Source organism: Molothrus ater, chromosome 9, assembly GCF_012460135.2.
Source record: "Molothrus ater isolate BHLD 08-10-18 breed brown headed cowbird chromosome 9, BPBGC_Mater_1.1, whole genome shotgun sequence".
In the NCBI taxonomy this organism is placed as follows: Eukaryota; Metazoa; Chordata; class Aves; order Passeriformes; family Icteridae; genus Molothrus; species Molothrus ater.
In genome coordinates this window covers 21,346,398-21,371,444 of record NC_050486.2, presented here as the reverse complement: position 1 = coordinate 21,371,444, position 25,047 = coordinate 21,346,398, and the positions used below count along the sequence as shown (strand labels likewise).

At 56.9% G+C, this 25,047-nt stretch overlaps 4 protein-coding genes and 5 non-coding genes across 9 annotated transcripts; 2 read left to right on the top strand and 7 right to left on the bottom strand.

The window, feature by feature from the left end:
• Positions 1-1,781: 1,781 nt before the first annotated feature.
• Positions 1,782-2,508, top strand: DYNLT4 (dynein light chain Tctex-type 4). The gene has a single exon (XM_036388347.1). It carries the CDS (start codon positions 1,782-1,784, stop codon positions 2,433-2,435), a length of 654 nt encoding a protein of 217 aa, XP_036244240.1. The 3' UTR covers positions 2,436-2,508.
• Positions 2,509-3,207: 699 nt separating this feature from the next.
• On the bottom strand, positions 3,208-10,411 carry PLK3 (polo like kinase 3). The gene is made up of 15 exons (XM_036388287.2): positions 10,223-10,411; positions 9,330-9,437; positions 9,122-9,238; positions 8,576-8,705; positions 8,401-8,488; positions 7,773-7,868; positions 6,910-7,105; positions 6,438-6,564; positions 5,935-6,044; positions 5,742-5,859; positions 5,555-5,638; positions 5,196-5,358; positions 4,967-5,096; positions 4,639-4,746; positions 3,208-4,254 (listed from the first exon to the last, which is right to left on the bottom strand). The coding sequence occupies exons 1-15, from the start codon at positions 10,382-10,384 to the stop codon at positions 4,060-4,062; spliced, it is 1,932 nt and encodes a 643-aa protein (XP_036244180.1). The 5' UTR covers positions 10,385-10,411; the 3' UTR covers positions 3,208-4,059.
• A 166-nt stretch (positions 10,412-10,577) lies between these two features.
• Positions 10,578-16,371, top strand: LOC129046754 (leucine-rich repeat-containing protein 3C-like). Its single transcript, XM_054515688.1, has 3 exons — positions 10,578-10,852; positions 11,753-11,994; positions 14,468-16,371. Exon 3 carries the CDS (start codon positions 14,566-14,568, stop codon positions 15,673-15,675), a length of 1,110 nt encoding a protein of 369 aa, XP_054371663.1. The 5' UTR covers positions 10,578-10,852; positions 11,753-11,994; positions 14,468-14,565; the 3' UTR covers positions 15,676-16,371.
• A 3,027-nt stretch (positions 16,372-19,398) lies between these two features.
• On the bottom strand, positions 19,399-19,528 carry LOC118689882 (small nucleolar RNA SNORA35). Its single transcript, XR_004980705.1, has one exon. It is a non-coding gene; the product is annotated as a small nucleolar RNA SNORA35 (small nucleolar RNA).
• A 561-nt stretch (positions 19,529-20,089) lies between these two features.
• On the bottom strand, positions 20,090-24,814 carry RPS8 (ribosomal protein S8). The gene is made up of 6 exons (XM_036387558.2): positions 24,646-24,814; positions 23,696-23,802; positions 23,209-23,308; positions 21,843-22,018; positions 20,763-20,892; positions 20,090-20,253 (listed from the first exon to the last, which is right to left on the bottom strand). Exons 1-6 carry the CDS (start codon positions 24,647-24,649, stop codon positions 20,144-20,146), a joined length of 627 nt encoding a protein of 208 aa, XP_036243451.1. The 5' UTR covers positions 24,650-24,814; the 3' UTR covers positions 20,090-20,143.
• On the bottom strand, positions 20,451-20,521 carry LOC118689873 (small nucleolar RNA SNORD38). Its single transcript, XR_004980697.1, has one exon. It is a non-coding gene; the product is annotated as a small nucleolar RNA SNORD38 (small nucleolar RNA).
• Positions 21,523-21,595, bottom strand: LOC118689872 (small nucleolar RNA SNORD38). The gene has a single exon (XR_004980696.1). It is a non-coding gene; the product is annotated as a small nucleolar RNA SNORD38 (small nucleolar RNA).
• LOC118689874 (small nucleolar RNA SNORD46) lies at positions 23,400-23,503 on the bottom strand. The gene has a single exon (XR_004980698.1). It is a non-coding gene; the product is annotated as a small nucleolar RNA SNORD46 (small nucleolar RNA).
• Positions 23,871-23,955, bottom strand: LOC118689871 (small nucleolar RNA SNORD55/SNORD39). The gene has a single exon (XR_004980695.1). It is a non-coding gene; the product is annotated as a small nucleolar RNA SNORD55/SNORD39 (small nucleolar RNA).
• Positions 24,815-25,047: the final 233 nt, after the last annotated feature.

The window sequence follows — 25,047 nt, the reverse complement described above, 5'->3', positions numbered from 1 at the left end:
CCTGCACAGCGCCCATGGAAAGCTGCTGGGCATGGCTGAGTCCCCAGCAGCAGCACTGGAGCAGACTAGGGCCCAGCATGGAGGTTTGTCCTCTGAAATGGGGGAAGCCTTCAATCCTGCGATGCCCCAGGCCAGAGCCCTGCAGCTCTCATGTCTGCTTAGGGTACAGGTGCTTTCAGGCAGAAAAAAGCACCACCAGCCTTGTAGAAAGACTTGGGTGGGAAGGCACCATTTAGTTCCAACCCCCCTGCCGTGGGCAGGGATGCCACCCACTAGATCAACCCCCTAGAGCAACCTCTCACCTAAGCCCAAACCAAGTGCTGTGCCATTCTCCAACCCTGGCTGGCCTCAAGCAGCTCAAGGAGGGGATTACCCATGGAGGGATCCACCCTTGCTTGTCAGTGGGTGGTGCAAGGGAAGGCAGGAATGGGGCTCGAAGCTGAGGCGGCACCCCAAGGGAAGGGGTCCAGCTGGCAGTGTGCTTGGCAGCACTAGGCAGAGGCAGGCTATAAATACCTCTGACTGGAGATAGAAACACAAGTGCCGTCTCCACTTTCTTCAAATAGCTCGGCAGCCAGGCCAGACAAAGGCACATTGATGGAACAGCCGTGTCGTACCAGCTGGGCTGGGCTCCACTGGCAGAGAGAAACGCCAGCCAGGGTCAGGAGCCCCCAGGGACCTGCTCACCCCCCAGGCATTACAGCAGCAGGGTCCCTGGCACACACCAGGGCTGTGCTCCATCCAGTCCCTGGAAGTGTTCAAGGCTGGGTTGGAGAGGGCTCTGAGCAGTCTGGTCTAGGGGTGGCATCCCTGCCCATTGCAGATGATTTGGAACTAGATGATCTCTAAGGTCCTTTCCAACACAACCCACTATGTATATGATTCAGTGGGTGCAAACCCACGCACACTGTCCCTTGGTGCAGTGGGGCATAAGTAGCCTAAAGATGCAAATGTCTGAGTAAAGTCAAGCTGTTGGAGGGCCTAGCCCCAGTGCAGCCCATAGGGCACAAAGTAGTGATCACAGTGGCTACTCTCCACCCCCTGCTCTTCTCTTGCACATCCAACACCAGCCTGCATGTTTCAGGGCTGGCAGGGAGCTGAGATTGGAGGGCACATGCCTGGAGTGCAGGCATTGGAGGGCACATCCCTGTGCTGACACAGCAAAAAATGCAGAGGGAAGGAGTGAAGGGGAACAGGGCTGTCCAGGGACCAGGAAACAAGGAGTTACAGAAGCCATGCCCCAGAACAGCCCTGGAGACCTACAGTGTCACGTAGCAACACTTCACCTTCCAGGAGCACAACAGGTTTGTTCCAGGAGCCCAGCAGGTTTGGCTCTGCTCACAGCAACTTGCAAGATAAAGATTGGTCCTGGGCAGTGACATCCACCAGAGACAAGTCCCCTGGGTTTACTCCGGAAGGACAGGAATAGAACTTAGGGTAAGTGGGGGATGCAGACCGAACACTGGGGAAAGAGTCGCTCACCTGTGCTGGGGGAAGGGCTGGAGATGGGAGAGCAGAGGGCTGTGTGGACCATACATTACTGCACTGGATCAGCCCCAGCTGGCTGAGTCTGATGGGCACAGAGGCACTGGAGAAGGGAAGACAGCTGCCATGGATCTCCCAGCCCCTCTGCATCTTGTCTCATGGAGACTCGCATGCCAGAAGGCACAGGATTTGCAGAGGGCAGGGAGGAATGAGGCAAAGAGGCAGGGGAATGGAGAGGCTACAGGACACCTGCCTCACCTAACACCCAGGTACATCTCCTTTGCAGGCCACCCCCTATGGCTGAGCAGCCCATCCCAGAGATAGCCCTGCTAGCCCAGGTGCTGGCTGCAGCCAGCACTGAGGCCCCTGCACTCCGCAGTACACGCCGTGGGTCCCAGCCCACCGCCCCAGCCCGGAGCCCTGAGGACAGCAAAGCTCCGCCCCTGCTCTCCCGCCGCAACTCCATCCTCAGCCGCCGCAGCTCCTTCGGCATCGTTCCGGGGAGCAGGCGGCCCTCCATTGGCCCCTGGATGCTCCACAGACGTGTCAGCTTCTCTGGGCTCCCAATTTCCCAACCCATCCTCAAGACCCGCCTTGAAAACACTTACAGGATTGGGCCAGACAAAGGCTGCAAGTTCGATGCGAAGCGGGTGCAGCAGGTGCTGGAAGGGACCCTGGCCTGTGCCTTGGGGACCACTGTGTACAGTGCCCAGGGCAGTGCCCCACTAGCCCAGAGCCTGACTGAGCTGCTGCAGAACCAGGCCAAGGAGGTGGTGCCACCCCGCTACAAGCTGGTCTGCCACGTGGTGCTGGGCCAGCAGGGCCAGCAGAGCCTCTTGGTGGCCAGCCGGGGACTGTGGGACCCTGAGACCGACAGCTTTGCCTCTGCCACCTTCTCCAACGCCTCCCTCTTTGCCGTGGCCACAGTCTACGGGGTCTACTTCGAGTAGCACATGCCTCTCTGTCCACCCAGTTTTGTAGAGCTGTAGGGAGAGAGCAGCTGAAATAAAGAGGTTTTGTCCAGCTGTGTGTCATACCTGGAGTCTTGGGCCAGGGTGTGCGCAGGGAGCAAGATCTGGGTGCTCACTCCAGCCTCGGCTCACACCCACGCTGCAGTTCCCAGTACTATGGCTTGCAAAAAGACCCAAGCGGCAGCAAACACAACAAAAGGCTGGATTTCCCTGGAACAGGCAACTGCCCAAAGCTGTTGGAGCAGCCCAGGCTGCTTCCCACAGCACAAGCTGCTCCCAGGCAGATTGATTACACAGATCACCTTCAAAGCAAGCTCACAGAGCTCTTTCCTGGCTTCATGCCCAGCTCATATCCCATCACACGAGATGTCAGTGCAAGGGCCCAGGCAACCCTTCCACCACCTGGGTCATAGCTCCTGCCTTCTGCAGCTCAGCAGAGTCAGGAGAGCAGCTGGGTTGGGTCCAAGTGCAGAAAGGAGTGGGGATGCATTTGGCAGCATCAAGGAGAAGTTGAGGCAGCTCCAAGGCTCCACCAGCATAAGCAAGAGCTAACTCTGTCCTTTGTGCCAGTCCCATGAAAGCAGTGGAGGTAGCACATGGGCTCCACATAGCCATCCTGCCTCCCTGACCTTATCCCCCCAGCACCAGTCAGTGGCAAGAAGGGTCATCCCCAACAGGCAGAAGCAGCTCTGGAGCAAGAATGATGCTGAAGCTCTTTTTATGACTCCAGTTTCAAATAAGGCAGACATAGTTTGCCCTTACACAAATAAGTTTTTATTGAGGCGAGTCAGGGGGAGGGGAACTGCACAAGGACAGACCAACAGGAAAATAAATAATTCCATATAAATAAGATACATAAATAGTCCCACATGGCAGAAACTGCCTTGAAATAAGAAACAACCCTGGATCCCAACAAAATGAGGGCTTCTCCAGGCAAGTCCTCAGATCCCATGCCCTACCCTTTATCAAACCTCAGGTTGTACCAGACAATTCACAAATACGGGAAGAGACTGTGCACAGTTGGGCCCAGCACAGTTCCCTCCTTATTAGTGTAACAGTTGTGGAGTGGCACACACCAGCCCACAGAGCCCCTGGCAGGGCAGGCAGCACCCTTCACCCCTGCCCACTCCTGGGAAGGGGTTTTCCTATCCCACAGCACCCAAAGTTTGAGATCAAGGCTGTGGCAGCCATCTCCAGGCCATGCAGAGGGTCTGTGCAACTGATGCATCAGCTGGGGCAGGGGAGCCTGAGCCTCCACCACAAGTAGTTGCCAGCCTCAGACAAGGCCCAGTCAGCCCCAAACCCAGCTGCAGGACACTCACCCACCACCACCTCCTTGTAACACCCCAGTCCATTCCATCAAGACCAGCACCACCAGAGCAGGAGACACCAGGGGGAAGACAGCGATTGCCCAGAGCCAGGGAGCAGCAAGGATATCCAGACCCGCTGCTGTAACCACATCCACATGTCTTAGTCCAGAGTCCAGCTGAGCACCAGGATACACAGTGCCCAGGGGGATAGCCAGCACCACATCATCCCTCCCATCCCATGGGAGGGCAGGGGGAAACCTCCAAGTCCAGACAGGGTCCCCCGAGGTCCCAGGCTAGGCCTCAGCCCATTCTTGGAGAAGCTTGAGGATGTATCTGAGGCGGTGGTGGAGCTCAGGAGAGCAGCCCAGCTCCTGGAGGCTGCACAGCTTGTAAGTGTAAGAGTTGCGCTCCCGGTTGATGTAGGTGACAAGGCAGGAGTGGTCAGGCTTGCTAATGATCACCTTGGTGTGGTCGTTGTAGAAATTCACCTAGGAGACAGGTTGGGCTTGGTTTAAGCCATGCTTCCCACAGCATGTCGGGAGCCAGGATGGAGCTACATTTCCTGCCTCAACCCGTTCCTCCTCCCCAACCTGCCTGGGAGCATCCCTGCCCATGCCCCATGGCAGGAATGAGGCAGCCCTAGCACAGGGGCAGGCACAAGCATCCAGCTGAAGTGCTATGTCTCTCCATGGGCTGGGGAAGCTGCAACCAGCAGCTCCAGGCACTGGAGCAGCATCCTGCACCCACAGCTGTTTTCACAGCTCGATTTTCCATTTGCGCTGTGGCAGACAAGATCCAACACAGACCCAAAGACCACCATCTGGCCTCCTCTTCACAAAGGTCTGGGCATCTCCACTGTGCCCCACACATACCTGGAGGGTGCCACTGCTGAAGAGCATGAGCAAGGCTTGGTCAGTCTTCACCCACCGCAGGAGGAGGGCTGGCTGCCCAAGGTCATCTATGCTGGGCAGGTCACCTCCCTTTGAGAGAACAGTCTGCATAAGTCACTGGTCCCACACATGGGAGCACTTCCAGCAGCACACACAACACCAAAGCTGGGTACCCCTTCAGTGGAGTCCCCACTCCCAGGACACAACCCTGTGTGCCCACTTGGCCAGAGCTGCAAGCAGGGAGTCCAACCAGCTCAAGTGGTATGGTCAAACCATGACGCAAAGTCCAGCCCTGGGCCCCAGCACTCACCTTCATGAGATGCTGCTCCATGTAGGAGGCGAAGTAGCGCAGGACACTCATCTGTCCCTGCAGCTGCTCGGGGATGGCAGACACGGAGAACACCAGGTGCTTGCTGTTCGTTGGGTTGTAATGTACAGTCCTAGAGGGAGCAGAGCACAAGTTTTGGGGATGTTATAGACTCCCCTTCCCACCCAAGGGGCTCCCCTAGAGACAGATCAGCCCCATTCCCATGGCTCACCTGTGGTTGGGAGAGAGCGTCATGTGCGTGCCATTGTTGAAGAGGACCCCAATGCTGCGGTTGGAGAGCTGGTAGCCAAAGCCATACTTGTTGGAATAATCCACCCACTTGCTCACCCAGACAAAGTGCTCATGGCGGGCCAGGGAAGCTGGGTTTTTCTCCGCTGTTGGAGAAGAGAGGAGGTGAGCAGCCAGCCAGCTCCTGTCTGTCTCACCTCCCCAGGGGGAACAGATCCCTACAGCAGACTCTAGCACCATTTAGGGTGCTATTTGTACCCCAAGTAGCAGCCATGCCTTCATCCCAGGGGGAAGGGGATGCACAGCCCCCTATCCCATCCCAGAGCAGTCCAACCAGTTTACCTGGAGGCATGGAGGAGAGGCAGGCCCTCAGGAGCCGGACAGCTGACTCAATGATGGCAGAGGCAGTGACGCAATCCTCAAAGGCTGCGGGGAGAAGATGACAGGCTGAGTCAGCCGGCCCGCTATCAGCCCCAGCATGACAGGAAGCCTGGGGCAGGCTGGGGTGGCTGGCACAGGTATTGCTCACCTTCACAGCTGCTGGCCATCGTTCCTCGGATGGAGGGGGACGTAGACTTGTGAGAAGTCTCTTCCACCACTGTCTCCACGGGGCTGGAGCTGGCACTGCGGCACGACACAGGAGTGGCCTGTGGAGAGACTCTGCTTTATCATGGTCTGCCTGCTCTGCCAAAGAGCATGCATGGCCTCGGAGATGTTCTCACCTCATTCCCTTCCACAGTTTTATAGCTCATCTGCCGACAGATTGAGGTCTTCATCAGCCCAGTAACCAGCTTGGAGATGTCATCCCTCTCCTCTGAAGAGCCCTTCTTGGCTGAGGAGAGAGCAAGAGATGAGTATGCTGCTGAACATAGAGGCTGGGGACATCCAGGCCACCCCTCCCAGTAGCTCAGCTCTCCCTTATCTATTCCCATGCCCATGGAGACAACAGGGTGTCAGACAGATGTCTTCCACTTTCACTTCCCAGTTCTCATGCAACTCAGGGCTTCCAGGAGGAACTGCCCCATGGGTTGTGGCACAGTATCCGCTCTCCAAGCACACACCCATGGCAGGCCACCAGCACAAGAAGGCAGGGGCACACAGAGCTTGTGTTGTCCCCAGGCAGGGGGTCCAGAGAGATCCATCAGAAGGTCTCTCCAGAAAACAGGATCCACTTCTTCCCAAAGGAAGAGTCACCCAGAGGCTTCTTGGCAATGCACAAACTTACCCTTGGGTTTCTTCTTCCCAAAGAGTGTCTTGGTGACTTTAGCAAACAGAGTCTTGGCAGGATTTGGGGGACTCAGCTCTGGAGCCATCACACAGCTGCTGGGAGGGAGTTTCTCAGGCGTGTAGCCCTGCAGAGAGGTCAAGGGAGAGGTTTGGTTTCCATAGACCACATGCTCCAGCTGCCCTGGGCTGACCACAGTCATTCACATCCCTCCTGACAGCCAGCTTGTGTTTCTGTCAAGCCTCAGAACCATGACTGGCATCAGCACAGGAAACAACCCCTTGCTATAGCAACAAGGCAGCAGAAGCACACCAGATCCCTCAGTTCCTCTGGCTGGCATTTGGGCAGGACAGCGGCTGCTTCCTTTGAAGGACTGACCCTTTGTACAGGACAAGGACAGCACCCTGCATAGCCCAAAAAACCTCATCCCACCTGGAGAGGGATCCCATGGCCCAGGCCCCCACCCACCCACCTTGAAGAACTCATGGTCCAAAATCTCATCAAGGGTGAGGCGGTCCTGGGGGTTGCGTCTGAGGATGCCAGTGATGAGGTGCTTGGCAGGCAGGGAGAGGAAGACGGGGAGGGTGTATTCCACTTGCTTGATACACCTGTAGGTCTCCTTGAGGTCAGAGGTCTCAAAGGGAGGGTTCCCACACAGCAGGGTGTACCTGGGAGGGAACACGCATGCCAGTGTCAGATCCCCACCAGGCTTGTGACTCAGCAGCACTTAAAGCAAGGAAGTTATTGGCATTTGGCCGGCCACACCTGGCTGAGAGCAGCACTTCCAGCCTCGACAGCCACGCTCACATCCGGCCATGCTTCCTCCTAGCAACTGTTTAGAGCAACAGGCAAGGAGCCTTGAGGAAGGACAAAGAGCTGGCAGCAAAGGCCACCCGCTGCTCCCACCCTCGTGGCCATCAGGGTGGAAAGGGGAGCAGGCAGTGGCCGGGACAGGGGCTGGATGTGCCGAAACAGCGATCGCTCCCTGAGCAAACAGCACAGCAGCCACGGAGATTTTCCGTTGTTTATCAGGTTCACAGTGCGGTCAAGCCTGCTCTGAACCAGAGCTGAGTGCAGCATGAGCACACCCACCCCGTGCAGTCCTGCTTGCACAGTCCCCACACAGCATCCCAGGACGGCTGCAGGCAGCACCTGCTCCAAAGTAAGGCTGGGCAGGATCCAGCCAGTCGCTCCCCTCCCCCTGCTTCTCAGCAACCACTGCAGAGCCACAAGGCACAGCACAAGAAAACTTCCTCATCGGGCTGCCCACAGAGCAGCTGCCCCCACCCCAGGCAGGGTGCCTGGACCCCTCCCCACCCAGCAGCACAGACTTACATGACACAGCCCAGAGACCACACGTCCGACTCTGGCCCATGGCCCTGTCTCAGCAGCACTTCTGGGGCCAGGTAGTTGGGGGTCCCACATATTGTCCTGTGGGGCAGAGTACCAGATCAGTGCATGCTCTTCATCCCCTCACAGACAGCCTCCCCCTGCTCCAAGCCCTGGGATTTACCCTTGTCCTCCCCACTCCATTTTGCTCTTTGTGGCCCCCCTTCATCTACAAGGAGCCCCATACAGACTCCCCCCTCTCCAGCTCACGGAGGTCGGCAGCAGCTGCTCTTGGGGAGCTGTTGGGAAGAGCCTGTCCCAGAGCTGAGGAGGAACAGAGCCTTTGTGTCCCAGCCTGTGCAGCCGGCACGGCAGCCGGGCAGGCACAATAGCAATAGTCAACACATTGTTCTCCCCGACGGCTGCAAGCTCACTCCTGAGGAGCCACAAAGCCCCCAGCCCCCTCGCCTTGCCTGCAGCTGGAGCAGGAATTGCTCCCTCACCCCAGGAAGGGGCCCTAAGGCTTCCTCTCCCAAGACCAGGCAGGACCCCTTGCACCTCCACTCTCCTGGGAAGCCACAGGAAGAAGAGTGAAACCCAGGTGGATTCTGAAAAAGGAAAATCCCAAACTTACTTTTTCTTCTGGTCAGAGACATCATGGCAAGCAGCTAGGCCAAAGTCTCCCACTTTTAGCTCCATGTTTTCATTGATGAAGAAGTTGCCTGCAAGTCAAAGGCGATGCGTCACCACAAGTCCCTTGGGGACAGCTTGCTCCCCACACAACACCATGTGCCACCCACAGCACTCACCAAGCTTGAGGTCTCTGTGCAGGATGCCCTTGAGGTGAAGATACTTCAAGCCTGAGATGATCTGTTTGAGGTAATAGCGCACTTCGGGCTCCAGCAGAGTATGACGGGCCTTCCAGATGTGGGCCAGGGACTGCAACGGGAGAGAAGACAGCTTGTGATGCAGGCAGGGAGAACAGGCAGCCCTGCTGACTAGGCATAGGCTAGGCAGGGTCAAAGCCAGTTCTTCCAGAAGTTGCACATTCACAAATAATCCTTTTTTCACAGCCATGACCTCAGCAGACTCCCCACATGAGGCTGAGGCTGGTCACCAGAGCCATGGGAACCTCTGGATTTATGGTGGCCATATCATGAGCAGGCAGTGCGAGACAGACAGACAACTGCTGGAGTGCCCAGTGCCCTGCAAAACCACTTTGCTTACAGTGAGCTCAGAGGGTGTGACAGCTGACAGCTCAGGGGACTGCTAACACAACACCTCGGCAAGGCCTGCTCCAACCAGCTATGGCTGTTTAGGAGATCCTTTGACAAGGAGGCCACAGCAGCACTGACCTTCCTACTGCAGTGCTCCAGGAAGATGTAGATGCTCTCTGAGTCCTCAAAGTAGTGGGAGAACTTGACGATGTGCTTATGGTGCAAGTCCCGATGCAGCTCGATCTCATTGGTGATCTGACAGAGAGCAGCAGTGCCAGGTGAGCACAGGGGAGCTGCTGCCCCCCAGCAGCCCAGCCCAGCCCCCCAGCAGCCACACGGCACCCACCTTCTCCCGCTGGTGAGGTTTAGCCACCCTGCTGTGCGGAATGACCTTCACGGCATAGGTTTTGTTGCTGGAGAGGTCTGTCATTTCATAGCATCGTGCAAACCCACCCTGCAAGGGAAGAGGTGGTTACGGATGGGTGAGAGACAGCTCCTTACCCCTGCCTGCTTACAAGCCTCCTCCTCCTCCTCCCTTCCCTGACAGCACAGCCCGGCGAGCGTCACACGCTCCCTCCTGCTGCGTCGCCCACTAAGATCTGAACTATGATGCTCTCAACCAGGCATTTTCTTCACCCATTTCTTGTAAAACCTCCAGGCATTTTCCCTCCCACTATGGCCGGACTTTGCATCTTTCCACATGACAGATCAACCTGGAAAGTCCTGCGCAGGGCAGGAAGCCCGGGGACCGGAGGCCATCGAAAAGCAGCCCCACGGAGACAGGTTTTTCCTGCCGTGATGTCACCCTCCAATCTGCACACTCAGCCGCTGAGCCCACTCGGGCCGGGCTGGGAACCGGCATCCTCCTCCTACACACGCCGCTGTCAGCCGGAGGAAAAGTTGCGTGCGGCGGAGCGGCGCGGGCCGGCACCCCTGGGAACCGGGGCACCCACCGGCCCACGCACCCGCCGCGGGGCGCCCCGAAACCGATGCGGCTCCGATAGCCACCGAGGCACGCAGCCAGCGCGGGTGATTCACGGCTTCCAGCGCTGCTACGGGCCCGCCGGGCGAGGCGGGGAGGGTGGGGGCGGCAGCCGGGGGACTGCATCCAGCCCGGGCCGCCCGGGATGGGGGTCGAGCAGGCGCGCAGCCCCCGCCCCTCCCCTCACCCACACCGGCTCACCCCGGCGCCCTCCGCGACGGCCCAGCTCCCTTTCCCCCTTTCCCCATTCTCGGTACCTTTCCCAGCAGGCGGCCCTTGCAGTAGGAGCGGCCGGAGACCGGGTCGACGATGATGCGGGTGGTCTCGGCCGCGCGGGGCGGTGGCGCCGGGGCGGGCGCCGGCCGCGCGGGGAGGGCGGAGGCGGCGGGGAAAGGGGGGAAGAGACCGGCGGACTCCATGGCGGCGCGGCAGGATCGGGAGGCTCGGGGCTGCGCCGCGCCGCGCCCCGCGCACGTGGCCCCGCCGGCGCGCGCCGCCGCTGCCGCCCCGGGAATCCCGCCGCCTTTATCAGGGGGTGCGATTACGTCATCCGAGAAGCCCCGCCCCCGGCCGCCCCGGGCCGCCCTTAAAGGGGCCGCAGCACGGCGGAGGGGGCGGAGCTTCGGGAATTCCGGGAATGTACTGGTGTTCTCCTACCAGCTGTGACACCGCGGGTGAAGCTGCGGCAGCCTCTCCACTGCACAGGGGCCCACCCCTGCACACACAGCGATGTCCCCCCAGTAGCTGCATCCTCCTCCTACGGACAGGGACAACCTCCTCCTGACTCAGGGTTCTCCTACGGTCACACTGGGACCCCAAAAATGCGCAGAGGCAGAGCTCCCTCCCCTGTCTCCCAGGACATACACAGCCCCCTGCCATGCACATCTGTAAGTACACACTCACACAAAACACCTACTCACGGGGTGCTTCCCCTCACACGTGTTCCCAGCATGTGTCACACGACCAACTGGGGCCCTCACGCCTCCTTCCCATGCAAAGGTTGTGGCCCAGGGAGGGTTCTCAAAGCCCCTGTGTGCCCTGTACTGCCCTCCCTCCCTTATGACAAACTTGGATGCAGGTGGACACTCCCCAAGGGCCTCTTACTCTGTGCCAGGGCCCAGCAAAGGGGGTCACGGGTGGGCGCTGGGCGCACAGGGAACAGTGGAAGATGCAGGGATGATGGAATCCACCATCCCTGCCCCTCGGTGCCTGGGCACCCCGTCCTCAGCCCTGCTGCTGCGGTGGCCTGGCTGTGCAGGGCGTGCAAGGCGCCACAGCGGTGCTGCTCCCTAATGGCCGTGAGGAGCGCTCGCCTCTGTCACCCGGAACGGGCCATGGAAGGTGCTTGGCACCGCTCCCTCCCCACGGGCGCGGGAGCTGGCAGGGTGCCTGCAAACCCACAACCCCCACGAGTGTGAAGCAGCAGCGTTGCAAGAGCCCCTCAATCTTCCCACTGTCACTCCCTTGCTCACATCACACACAGGGGGTGACTCTGTGACCATCCCGTGCCCTGTGCCTCAGTTTCCCCCCACTGCTGCTCAGGGCTCTTGGCACTGATGCTCACTGTGCTCCTGAATGCGCTGAGGGTTTTGCATGAGCACCTCTGGCAAACATCCCCGTTCTTCCCAGCACATCCCCTCTCACCCTAGGGTACTGGGGATGAATCAACTCCATATTTTGGGATGAATCAACTCCATATTTTTTTCGGCAGAAAAACTGAGAAAACCTGCCTGAAGAGAAAGAGGAAACAATACAGATCTGGCTGTTTTTTTTCCTTGTGTTTCCAGCTTTTGTAGGGGAAGCACAAAGGAGCCCACTGCCCATCAGCACACACGGCCGGGAGCAGGCTGGGATGCTGCTGCCCCGAGGGAAGCTGCCTGTTTCCATCACGCCCGGGGCTCCCCGGGCATCACAGGTTTTCCGATGGAGGCCCCAGCTCGGGGCTGCCGGAGCTGAGTCAGCGTCTGAAGGCCATGTGTGGGTGGAGGCACCCGGGAGCGCAGGGAGGCCCCGCGGGACCTGTCTGGAGGTGAGGTGACAGACGGGGCTGTTCCGGGATTCCCCACAGAGGGACAGGGGGACCTGCCAGCACTGAGAGCTGCCATCGCTGCTCCTGCTCCCCACTGCCTCTGGTGAGTTCCTGGGCAAGGGGCAGGGATGGAGCCCACAGCCCACGTCCTGCCGAGGCTGAGGCACCTCCTGTCCAAGAGGGATGGAGCCTGGGAGCAGACCTGTGACGGTGTTCGCAGGGGTCTTAGGATGAGGGAAGAGACCAGAATGTTGACTCCATGTTTCAGAAGGCTTGATTTATTATTTTATTATATATATTATATTAAAACTTTACTAAAAAGATAGAAGAAAGGATTTCATCAGAAGGCTAGCTAAGAATAGAAAAGAAATGATAACAAAGGCTTGTGACTGACCGAGACAGTCCAGACAGCTGGGCTGTGATTGGCCATTAATTAGAAACAACCACATGAGACCAATCCCAGATGCACCCGTTGCATTCCACAGCAGCAGATAATCATTGTTTACATTTTGTTCCTGAGGCCTCTCAGCTTCTCAGGAGAAAAAATCCTAAGGAAAAGTTTTTTCATAAAACATGTCTGTGACACAGACCCATCACCTGCAGCTGGGGTCCCCTGTGGGGTCCCATGTCAATCACAGGTTTTGCCATCACTGATCTGGAGCAGTGGGAGGAACTGAGGTTTAAGATCACCAGCCTGTTGGACCTGGGGAAGGGGAGGCTCTGGGGTGAGCTCCTGACTGCCTGCAGCTAGTTAGGTGGAGTTATAGGAAAAGGGAGTCAGGCTCTTTGGGGACATGTACAGTAAAATCATGAAAGGCACACAATGCAAGCTGCATCAAGGGAAACTCCATCTACATACTGGGAATTTTTTTTTTCCCCTTGCGCATGTGGTAAAATATCACAGGAGCCCAGAGAGGCTGTGGGATCTCTGTTCTCCATGATACTCAGCACTGGCCTGGTCCTCCCACCCTCATGGCATTCAGAGATGCTCAGCAACATCAGGAGCAGGGGAGCTGAACCCAGCTGCCAGCTCACGTCTGCACCAGGGCACTGCTGTGTGCCCTGCTGTGTGCCTGCATGCAGTGCCTGGGCGGCAAGAGCAACACCAGCCAAGCATCAGGGTGCAGACAGGCTGCCCAAGGCTGGGGTGAGAGCCCTGACCCCTTCAGGAGTGGGGCTTTCCCATCCCTCAGCACAGCTCTGCAAAGCATGGGGCTGCAGCCACCAAGGAGGAGCATGGAGAGGGTTGTTGGTCCCTTGGGTGAGCTGGGGAAGGAAGAACCAGCACCAGCAGGGCCAAGGCACCCCAGGAACTGGGGCACAAGGCACCAAAGTACTGGACGTGCTCAGCCCAGGTCCCATCTTACCCACCTCCACAGTAACCAAGCAAAGAGCTGTTGGTACACTCCATGTGCCTCAGTTTACCCAATTCACCCCATAGTGAGCACACAGGGTGTGAAAACAGAGCTTCCCTCTCCAGCACTGCTTTTCTGATGGATGTAGTGCTCATGTCTGACTCTGCTCCTCCTTACTGGCCTGAGACTTGTGTGGGAGGAAGGGAATTCATTGGGGTCCAGTGATGGAGTGCGATGCTGGCCCTTTGATCCCCATCCGGCAAGAATGTGCACTCTGCATCCTTTCCCCAGTGGAGCTGGCAGTTCAGCCGGGCAGAGCTCTTTCCCCTTCCCAGGAGAGAGACAAACTCAGCAGAGCCCAGCCCGGCCCTTCTCCAGGAGCTTGGGGAGCTGATGATGGAGTGCAGACAGGACTGGAGGGACACGGACAAGACTGGAGGGACACATGTCTTCTGCGGGGCAGAGGGAGAGGCTGGGAAGGGACATTCTATCTGGGAAATGGAGAGGGGAAGGATGATGAAGGAATGGGAACTATGGCTTGTGAAGGAGGGGCAGAATAAGGAGGGATCCCGGGTTGATGGACTGCAGGGGAGCTGGGTCAAGCGAAATTTGGGGGTACCGCTGCCGAGGGCGGCTGGAGGGTCCATGGCTGGCGGGACCCCTGCGAGGGGACGGGGCACGGGGGGCTGAAGGGAGGCCATGGGCCGGGCCGGGCCGGGCCGGACGGCGGCGGGGCCGGGGCGGGATGTGGCGGGGCCGCCCCGCGGCGAGGCGGAGCCGGCGGCCGCGCCCGGTGGGAGCGCGGCGGGACGCGGAGCAGCCCCGGAGGATGGGGCGAGCGGCGGCAGGTGAGGCCGGGCAGGGCACGGGGGGCACGGCCGGAGCTCCGGGGGTCGCTCGCTGCCCGCGGGCACCTGGCCGGAGCAGCGGGACGTCGCGGGAGAGGCAGCCCCGGGCCGGCGGGGTCGGTGGCACTGGAGGACGGCCCTGGAGGACCTGCGGCGAGCCGGTCCTTTCGCGGAGGGGAGGAGAAGTGGGGTTCACTTCCCCGCCGGGAAGGCTGGAGAAAGGGAGCGGGAGGGCACAGGGAGTCACCGTCCCCTCTGCTCTCCCCGCAGGCGCCGGGCTGGGCACCGTGTCCCTCTGGGGCAGCCTCCTGCTCGCTGCCGGCCTTGCCCTTGAGCCAGCACCGCCTGTCTGCAACTGCTCCGAGCCCATGGACTACCAGGCTTTCCGGGAGGCTCCGCTCCCCGAGAGCTGCTGCCTCAACTTCACCAGCTCCAACATCACCCACCTTGACTGGGGAGCACTGGTGGAGGTGCAGGGGCTGCGGGAACTCTACCTCTCCCACTGCAGCATCACGGCCATCAGCAACGCACAGGGAGTCCCTCCTGCCTTGGAAATCTTACACTTGAGTCACAACCTGCTGGAAAGTCTCCCTGGAAGCTTTCTAGAAAATGCCCCTAATTTGAGGGTTCTTTATCTGGATAGCAACCAGCTTCAGGAGCTACCCAGGTCCTTCCTGAAAGCATCTTCCCAGGTCCAGGAGGTCTACCTGGGCTTCAATGCCCTCACCTTCCTCCCTGCCAGCCTCCTGAAGCCATCTCTGCTCCAGCTTCAGCTCTCCAACAACAGCTGGGACTGCAGCTGTGCTCTGCTAACCACCCTGGAGGGCTGGTCCAGCCAGGCTGCTGAGGTGATCTGCCACACACCAGAGCAGTACCAGGGTGTGGGCCTCCAGAGCATTCCCCGGGATGAGCTGTGCCGCTCACACGGCCTCACCGCCCTCTTCATCTGCCTGCCTGCCCTCCTCATCCTCGCCAGCGTCACTTGGTGCTTCTGCCGGCAGAAGAAAAAGACCAACTACAGCCTTCAGAGCAGGTCCCAGAGCCAGCGGGCCGTGGCAGAGAGGGGCAGTGTGCCACTGTCTGCAGAGCCCCACCACTACATCCCCTACGAGCTGCCTGCTGCTCCCTCCAAGGCTGAGAAGAAAGTGCTGCTGGGGAAACAGGTCATGCTCCAGCCCTTTGTGGATCCACTGGAGAGTGGCAGAGACCTCTATGAGGAGGTGGAGATCCAGGTGGGATCCCCCAGCAGTTCCCAGGTGCCATCCCATGAAGGGCAGCTGGGGACCCCAGCACCAAGGGCAGAGGAGCTGGGCAGTGAGCCAGAGGTGGACACTGTCAGCGTGAGTGAAGTGCTGAAGGACTCTGCTGACCGGGAGAAGATCTACATGAGTCAGACAACCAGCTACTACAACCTGGTACCTGGCATCGAGCTGGAGGACTCGGACAACCTGGAGTATGAGGCCATTGACCTGCACTGATGCCAGGACTTGGGCTGTGTCTGGACACACAGCAGGAGGGGCAGGGGCTGGGCAGCAGTGAAAGCCACCAGAGCAGGAGAGGCATGAGCTGTCCTGCCATGGCCGACAGTGGCTGTTTGCAAAGGTGCACCACCAAATACCCATCCCTTCCCCTGTGCTACTGTATGAACCCCTCGCTTGCCATGTGCTGCAGCTGGGCAAGGCTGCAAGGGTGCTTCAGGCTCTGGGGACCCTCCCACAAGCTGGTGGTGCCTAAGGAAGGATGTGCAGGGAAGGTGGGGGCTGGTTTTGGGGATCAAGTGATGATGCTGTGAGTGCCAGACCCACTGACCAGAGCTTTCTCTCCTGCTGGAGCCAGATGGTGTCTGGCACAACTGCTCTGCAACCTGCAGGGAACACGGTCTGGAGACATGAAACAGGGCTGGCCCTGCCTGTGTGGTCTGCAGGGAGTGTCACATTTGGACAGGGTGCCCTGGGCCCATCACGGGAAGCCTGTGGTGGCTCTGCCTGCTGCCCACCCCACACCCCACAGGGACTTGAAACAGTCAATGCACATGTGCTGCTTCATGGCATGTGTGTGTGCACACTTGTGGGAGCAGGTGTGTGAAGCGCACACAAACAGGGTGGCATCAGAGGGGGCCCCTTGCAGACAGCCCTGTAGGATCCAGCTCTCAGTAAGAAATATATCATTTTACTCCTGGCAGTGTGGCTCCATCCCTTTGTGCTTTGGGATAGTGGGGAGCCAACACATGGGATGTGGGGAGTGCAGGGATGGTGGACTTCACTCCTACCCCATTACCCTCCCCTGCTCTGGGTGATGGCCCAGTGAGGGTCTTGCCCAGCATCCCGGGAGCCTCTTTGTGGCTCTGGCAGAGCAGAGCTGGGTGCTGGCTAAACGCCAGCAGAGCCTTTGCTTTGTGTCAGGATTTACAACAAGGGTGGGGAAGGTGTCAGCCTGCTGTAAATGCCACAGATCCTGAACAAAGCAAGAATTTGTGGGGCTCCTGGGAGCAGGGCAAAGGCTGGGGGGGGGGGCTGTGAATCACTGCTCAATACAGGCACCCCCAGCAAGTCTCACCCAAGGTGCTCCAGCCCTTCTCTGTGGATGGAGAGGGACACCCTTGAGTCCTGCTCCTCTTGCCCAGGGGGACATTTTCCAGGCTGGAAGCTGCATGGGCCACCCTGTGTGCTCTGGAGCTGTGCTGGGCCTGGTGCCCAGGCAGGAAGGGAGGGAGCTGGGCAGGGCAGGACACGGCACTCCGGCCGGCAGAGGAAGTGGTGTTTCCTGCAGAGTGCTGTGGGGCTTCAGCAGCCCATGGTGGGACTGCTCAGTCCCAGCACTGCTCAGCCCCACATGGCCTAGGGACAAGGATGGGATGATTTGTCTTCATGTATCCTGCCACTCATGGATGTTTCCCTGTTTTATATACAGCTGGACTTCTTCCTTCCCTGCTCCCTCCTGGGCTCTGGGAAAATATCCCAGCTTTTAATATCCCTCCATCACTCTCTGCCAAGTACTACAGCATACCCTGGCTCATGCTACCCCCACATCCCTACAGGGACAGAGGGACCAGAGGCTGCCACAGGGCTACAGCAGGACAGGCAGGGTTAGCAACTGTCTCCAGGGGGTGCAGCCCATCCCATGGCTGCAGATTTTGACTAGGGCTAACAACAGCTGCATTTTTGACATGTGCTCTAGAAATGCCTGCAGCCCTTCCATGGGTGCCCCCTCTGCTCATGTACCCTGGGGTCCCGTTCCCAGGGCTGCTGGGAATGATGTAACATCCTGTCCTTTCCCTCTTTCTCATGCAGCCTAAATTCAGATGCCATGGCTGATGCAAAGGGAGTGACCCAAATCACCCCACTGGTCTTGTCCAGCCCTTGCTCTGGTACCTGCAGCCCCTGCCCAAATCTCACTCTCTGACAGGTGGCAGGGAGGTGTCACCAAACCCAGTGCTCCCAGTTCTTTGTCTGTGACAGCCCTGGCACGTTTAGACACATTTTCCCTAAGAAAATTAGTTTAAAAGTTCCCTTTCCTTCAAGTCCTCCCTTCCTTTAAAGGTCCTGAATTCCCTCAACAAGGCAGCCCTGCTTCTCCTCCACTGCCTTCCAGGTCACTGCTGGACCTATTGAAGTGTAACCACAAGGTCATTTCCTGGGTTGGATCACGTCCTGTGAAAATACCCCAAAGTTAATATCCTGTGGAGCTGAGAGAGCCACTCAACAGCAAGGAGCAAGACACAAAACAAGTGACTTCACCTGGCTTATACTGCAGCTGATCATCCTATGAAAGCAACTCTTGAAATTCAGACCCTCCACCTGTCAGAAGTGGATAGGTCTAGGCTTTTGTACTTCTGAAATCTAGCCAGGCTTAAGCTCTACTTAACCCCAGCCCCTGCCTATCACTTCTGGCTCAGTGCATAGCAGGTTTGCCCACTCCCAGGAAGGTAAATCCCTGTGCCATCCATAGGGCTGTGCATCCCACAGCCTGCACTAATTTGGGAGTGAAGCGCCACACACCCCAGCCAGCTGCCACTGCTGTTCCCATGTCACACCTCCAGTGCAGCTCTGGGCGCTACTTTCGTTCCCAGGGGCAGTTCCCCTTGGCAGCTGTGTTTCTCAGAGTAGTAACTTTGTAAACAGCACACATTGATGAGCCATAATCCTGTTCATCAGGGGACAGGTTTATAATCCTGCTCTGACACCAAGGTGGCATTTGCTCCATAAAGCCAGTTTCTCCATCTGTACAAAGTTCCCCAGAAACACCCTGAATGCTGTTTTCACTCTGTGGAGGATGACGGGAGAGAAGAAACACACTCAGAGGAAGCAGCCGTGACATAGCCCTGCCAAGTGCGCTTATCACCTCCGCCCCACCTCTCTGGAAAGCAGGCGTTGCTGGAGAGCAGGGAAAATTTACACCGGATCACTATGGAGAAGGAATGTGCTTGTGAAAACATGCCACCCAACCCAACTCCCACTGCCAGGGACTCCTGGACTGCAGGGGCACCAGCTGGGCTCAGCTCTGCTCACAGTGCCCACAAGCACAGAGCCAATCTGTGAGGGACTGCCAGTGCACACCCATGGCACAACCTGCTGCCTCGGTCATCAGAACAGGTACCACCGTTCTGCAATGCTCAGCTCTGGTGTTGGCTCATGTTTACCTCCCTGCCAGCAGCACAGCACGAACCCACACTCCCCAGGGCACCTCCTGCTGTTACACTTGGCAAACATGGCACAGCATCACGGGAAAAAAACTTAAACTCCTTGCCCCAAAATTATCTGGCGGGACAGAGCTGCATTTTTGAAGCATGAGACTTAGGTCTCACCACAACTCTCCTTGGGGCAAGATGATCATGGACCACCTCCCTTCAGTTCAGAGGTAGTAATTGCGATGCTGGGGCTGCAGGAAGCCTGATTTGCAGCAGTGATCCAATGGATAAACGAGGCTTTTGTGAAAATACACAAATGGGATTTAAGTGTGCAGTGTGTTCACCTGACAGGCACAAGGTGTGTGAGCCTGGCCTGCCCCATGGCACAGGACCAGCTCTCAGATGGGCTCCCAATAGCTCTCAGATGACTTTCCCCAATAGCTGCACAAAGAACAACTATTTTCAGAGATTTAAGGACAGGAGCCTCTAGGAATGATATCACCAAAACATCCAGAAAAGCTTTTGTTCACCACAGCTTTCCAATTCCACCCAAGTGACAGGGCACAAAGCTGGTGTTTGTATCCAGCTTTCGAAAGGGACAGACCATGATGTGAGCCTGGCCCTTCTGCTAGAAGGAATTGATCTTGCACTGGAATGAGACCAAGGAGGTCAGGGAAAGACCAGCTGGTCACTGAGCAGTGCCACCTAGTTTGGTTAAAGGATGTTGGATCCTGCAGGGAACTGTACAGCCAGGCAGGAAACACCAAAAGGGGCTGCTGGCCTGAACCAGGGGATGGGGGCCCATGTAATGTGGAAGGCAGAGGCTGAAGGTGTAATAGCCAAGTTTTCAGCCAGACTTGGCCCATTTCCCCACTGACCTCTCCAACACCCCGACCGCAGCACATGCTGACCTAACACAGCACAGGAACAGGGGGGAAGCGTGCACAGACCTCAGGAACTCCCAGGAACCCAGAACTTTCAACAGAGGTGCACACTTGCACCTACCTCCTGCTTGCAGGTTTCCAAAACTGGACATTCCCCACTGCTGCAAAATCTGATACCTCTTTTTCACAAACACTTGGTCCCTGCAAGTCACTTAGACCCCACAGAGACGTTTTAGTTGAGCACATGCAGGGACAAGTTTTGCCTGAAGATGTTAAAGGGCTCAGGGATTCCTAGAGTTCCATCTTCCTTTACATTTTACAAGGCAGGTGGAGCTACAGAAGCCCTCTCCATACTGTACACACAAATGAGCACACAACCTATTAGGGTAGAAGACTCTTGGTTTATTCGTTCTCTTAGCACAATAGTTTTCATATTCATTTGCCTTTTCTGGCCTTGATCTTCCTCAAGTAGAACTCTAATTCCTTGCCTTCCAACACATAGCCATCGGCTCGGCCACACTGTCCAGGTCTGGAGGCAATGCAGGCTGCAAGGAGAAGTCATGCAGTTAAAGCCTGGCAATTCCCCACCCCAGTGCACACACCAAAGAACACACACTGCACGCAGCCTCCCTGCAGCAGCACGGACGAGCAGCTCAGCAGTAACTGGGTCAGCAGGCCGTGTGCCTGGGCAGCACCTGTGCCTGAGGTACTGTGCTTGGGAAGCTGCAGTCCCTCGTGAAGTCCTCCTCAGATCTCCAAACTGTCATCGCTCGGGTTCAGTAGCAGAACTGGACAAGGTCTCATCACCAGAAGACTTCAGAACACTCAAGTGTTTACCAGAGCTTGAACATCAAAGCTCTCAGATGCCTGTGGCACATTTTTCTGACACACACTTGCTCATTTTGCTAGTCTTGAGCCCCTTTCTTTCTCAAAGCCCCAAGAGGAATAATCAACTGCAGAAGCCTGGCTAGACAGACTGCCCCATCCTGCCACAAGTGGGGTATCTCTGGAGAAGATAAAAGAACAAGTTACATTAATGCTGCCAGGGACTCACCAAGTAGCTTTCCTTGCTGGAACTGCTCCTCAAGAATACTTGCTATCTTGGCATTCTTCTTCCGCTCATCATATTTTTTCTGGATCTTCTTTGAACGCTTCTTGTTCAGTATTTCCTCCTCTTCAGGAGTCTAAACCCAAGACCAAAAGCAAAAAAAAAAATTGTTTAACAAATGGCCACCTTCCACTAACACAGGTGTTTTCCACCACCATGAAGGAAGGAAGCCCTTGTATTCTCAACACTGTACTGTTTTCAAAGTCATACCTGGCTGAGGTACAAATACTTTGATCTCACAGAACCAGGTACTGCATTTCACTTTTGAAACCAAGAAATGCAACATTGCTAACCAGAGCCACTGCTGACAACTGAGCACATTGCCCTAGGGAAGGCTGTTCTCAAGTCAATGAAACTGCAAAGGCTTCCCTGGTGAACCACTCCTACAAAAAGCAGTGAATACTCTTTCCCTCAGCAGAATTAATGAAAGCGCTTGGGTGTGGTGCAAGGCCAGGCAGACGAGGTCTCCCCCTGCTTCTGCACTACACAGCACCCAAATGAGAACTGCTTTGCTTTTAATGCAAGGATTAATCTGAATGCTACATGTGGGGTTTTAAATATTTTCTAGCAATCCAGGGTTTCATTCACAGATTCATGGCTCAGTGTAGTTTCAAGACACTTAAAAACACACTCAAGTTCAATGAGCAATCCCCAAGCTTCTCACCAAAGCAATCACTGCCCAGCACAAGAACCCAACCTACAAAGTCTTCCTCAGCATCCTAAATTGTCATCGCTCTCCCTTCAGTAGCAGAACTGGACAAAGGTATCATCATTAGAAGACAAAGATTTCGACAGGCAGGTCCTTGTGCACAAATGGGTGTAATGCTTCTGGGAGCACTCCTGCTACTGAGCTCTCCATTAAGAGAGCCAGACTTATCCTGGGAACCAACCTATGGGAACACAACTCGGATAGCTCTGCTGGGTACCCAACCCTACTCTGGCAGGCAGTGTCTGTTCAGGATGGGTAAGTGCCTCTGGCAGGGCAGACTGCTGTGCCAGGAGCCCAAAGGAGAAGCCCAGGCGTACCAGTTTGGCGCCCTTCTTGCGTCCCAGGGGCAGGGCATAGTGTGCCTCGTACCACTGCCGGTAGGGGGTGCTGTCGATGAGCACGATGCAGTTCTTCACCAGCGTCTTTGTCCGCACCAGCTCGTTGTTGGAAGCGTTGTACACAACGTCAATAATTCTGGTCTTGCGAGTGCAGCCTTTCAAGAGAAGAGCATGAGTTCAGACCTACAGGGATCAGACAGCTGAGTATGCAGCTCATAGCATCTCACACATACCCTTTAAATAACTTTGCACTCAACAACCCATCGAGTATCTTCCAGCCTGCCTGGCATTGAATTAAATTTAACTAAAAGATGCATCTCTTTTTCATCAGAGTCAAACTTTCTGTTGTTAGGACAGAAATCTACACCTGGAAATGAAATCCCTCCTACATGAAAAACCAGGATCAGTAGCCTTGCTGGAACTCATCTCCAAAGTATCTAAGCAACCCTAGAATGTAACTTTCCAGACTAGCAAGATCAGCAGATGCCAACTAACACTGCCCACAGGGCTCAATGCTGTATGCACTTTCTAGAATTACTGAATTAAGCCATACTGAGCGGGACTGCCCTGCAACGCACTTCTTAGCTACTAAATTTGACTGTTTAGCAGTCACTTGCCCTGAAAACAGCCCTGCACATACACAAAGATGGTGCACAAGGTGGGTTTTCTCCCTTCACTCACATACCTTGTCCATGTTGCAAGGTACACTCAGCCCCTTCACATGTGCAATACTGACTGTAATGACACTTTTCAGTGCACAGACAATACTCTGAGATAACTGAAAACATGTCCTGCGCCCTCACACCATGCAGGTCACCAAGCCACCACCTTCCTTACTGCTATTTTACCATCCTACTCAGCACTCAACACTGCCTGGGCCCAGGCTCAAGTGATACTGCTGTCACCTTGTAAAGCAAAGAAAACCCACCTTGCTCAGGGAAGATATGACAGAATCCCCCTCTTGCTTCTGGGCTTCCCACTTTTGCTTAGCAAAGCAGAAATATGAAATTGCACATGCTACTGTAACACTGTTCTAGGGTCAGGCCTTCCCACAAGCATCCTGAGTATCTTTCTCTGTTGTTCAACATCACGTAACTTTTAGTAACCATATTCACTGATGAACAAAACTTGTGTTTCTGAAGAACTACTCATATATAGGATTTCAGCCCCTTTTTAGTCCCCCTCCCCCATAAAAAGTTAAGGCAAGCATGTCACTCAGTGTAACTATGACACTCCTATCACTGTGAACTTCCCACAAATCCATGTTTGCATCCCTCCAGTATGCAGCAGTCCTGCAGACCAGCACAGGTTTCCCTCCCACACAGCAGGCTCAGCACATACTTACATTCTGAGCCCCAGGAGAAGTTGCCAACATCCAAGCGAAGGGCTCGGTACTTCTTATTTCCGCCCCGAACCCTCACGGTGTGAATCCGGCGCGGGCCAATCTGCAGTCAGAAACAAACACCGGGCTGCTCTTGGTGCTGGAATGCTTCACGGCCCCCACAGGAGCCCAGCACAGCCCCAGCCTCCAAGGCAATGTGGTCAGTGTAACTATGACAAACCCCAGCATCGGCAGATACAGTAAATGACCAGAACGGTCTGTTGCATCTACCTAAGGTGAAAGCTTCATCACTCCAATTGCCTTTTATTGCAAAAATGTATCGCTGCTTTCCATCGGCAGAGGGGCAAACACCACTTTTTAGAGAAGTAGGGTCAGATATTCAACCCCACACCAAACAGCACAATTGAAACCTCTAATAGGTTTAAATATCACAGAAGCAGCAACTCGAGTTGGAAAACACAATTCTGACCAACTTTGCCCAATCACTCACCTTAGTGTTGGCGGGAGGTCGCCCCAACTCATACTTCCTCTTCTTATGGTAGGGCTTCCTCTTGCCCCCAGTCTTGCGACGCTTATGCCAGTTGTCCCGGGAGATACCTGAATGGAGAGCAGCGTGGTCAGAGGGTGCCACCAGCCCAGCCGGCTGCAGCAGCAGGGCGCGGCTCTGAGTCCTCAGCTCTCCAAGGTTGGTATCCGCACAGTGCACTCAGCCTTATGCAGCAGTTAGAGAAGCTTCATCATTGATACTCAGACCTGCCCCGAGCACATCCCTTCCAGGAGAGCTGTACAAGCAGACAGATCCCTTTATCCGTGCTCTCTTTGGGAAGCTGCGTCCCAACGTACCTCGCGTGCTGGGCACTCTCTGGGAAGCGCCCGATGCCGATGTGACAGGCACACTACAGCAATCATCCTACGCTACTGGCAGGGTGTGGTAGGTCCGCTATAGGAAGGGACCCCCATCCCACCTGTCCGCTGAGCCCCTACGAGAGACACCCCGAATCAACTCGGCCTGCTAGGGCCCCAACGGGGACCATCTCTGCAGAACACGCCACCTCCCGCAAGGGCCCAAGCTGCCAACTTGCGCAGTGTTCCACAACGCCACCTCGCACCCCACCGATGGGTCCGCTGAACGCTGTTCCACCTCACCCGCATCTGCTCATCTGCAGCAGACACCGGGAGGGAGCCCAGCGCTCAGGATCTGCAGGAAATTAAGGCGCAGCGATACAAGGCCGCCCACCCTCATCATCCACCAGCCGCCATGTTGGGCCCGCTCACCCTTCCCCCGCCAGCGGCTGGGCAATACCGCAGCCGCCCCCGATGGTGGACGGTGTAGGCCGGCGGCAGTCCCCGCTTGCCACCCGGTGGGGGACCGGGGCGGATGCGGTGGCGCAGCGGGCGGATGGCGGCGGATGTCGGCAGGCCCCCGGCCCCTTCACTCACCCATGGTGCGGCACCGGCGCAAAGAGGCGGGGCGGAAGCGCGCGGGGCGGCTTGGCGGGGCGAGCTCTCGCGATGCGGTGACGTCACCCCGTCGCCAGAGCGAGGCGCGCGGCGTTGCCTGGAGACACGGCGGCGCCGAGGGGAGCGAGCGGACAATGGCGGAAGCTGCGGGGCTGGTTCTGCCCGCGGGCCCGGCACGCAGCGGGCATTGTCAGGGGTCCGTCTGCCGCAGGCCCGTCCTTCCTGTCCGGAGGGTCACTGTGCGAACGCCTCCAGGCAGGGCCGGCAGGGCACCGTGCGAACGTCTGCAGTCAGGGCCCAGGGCCCGGCGTCCCGCGGCGGGGCTGAGCGAGCGCAAAAGCCCTCGCACACACGGGCAGCGGGTCGTGACGGCCTCATTAG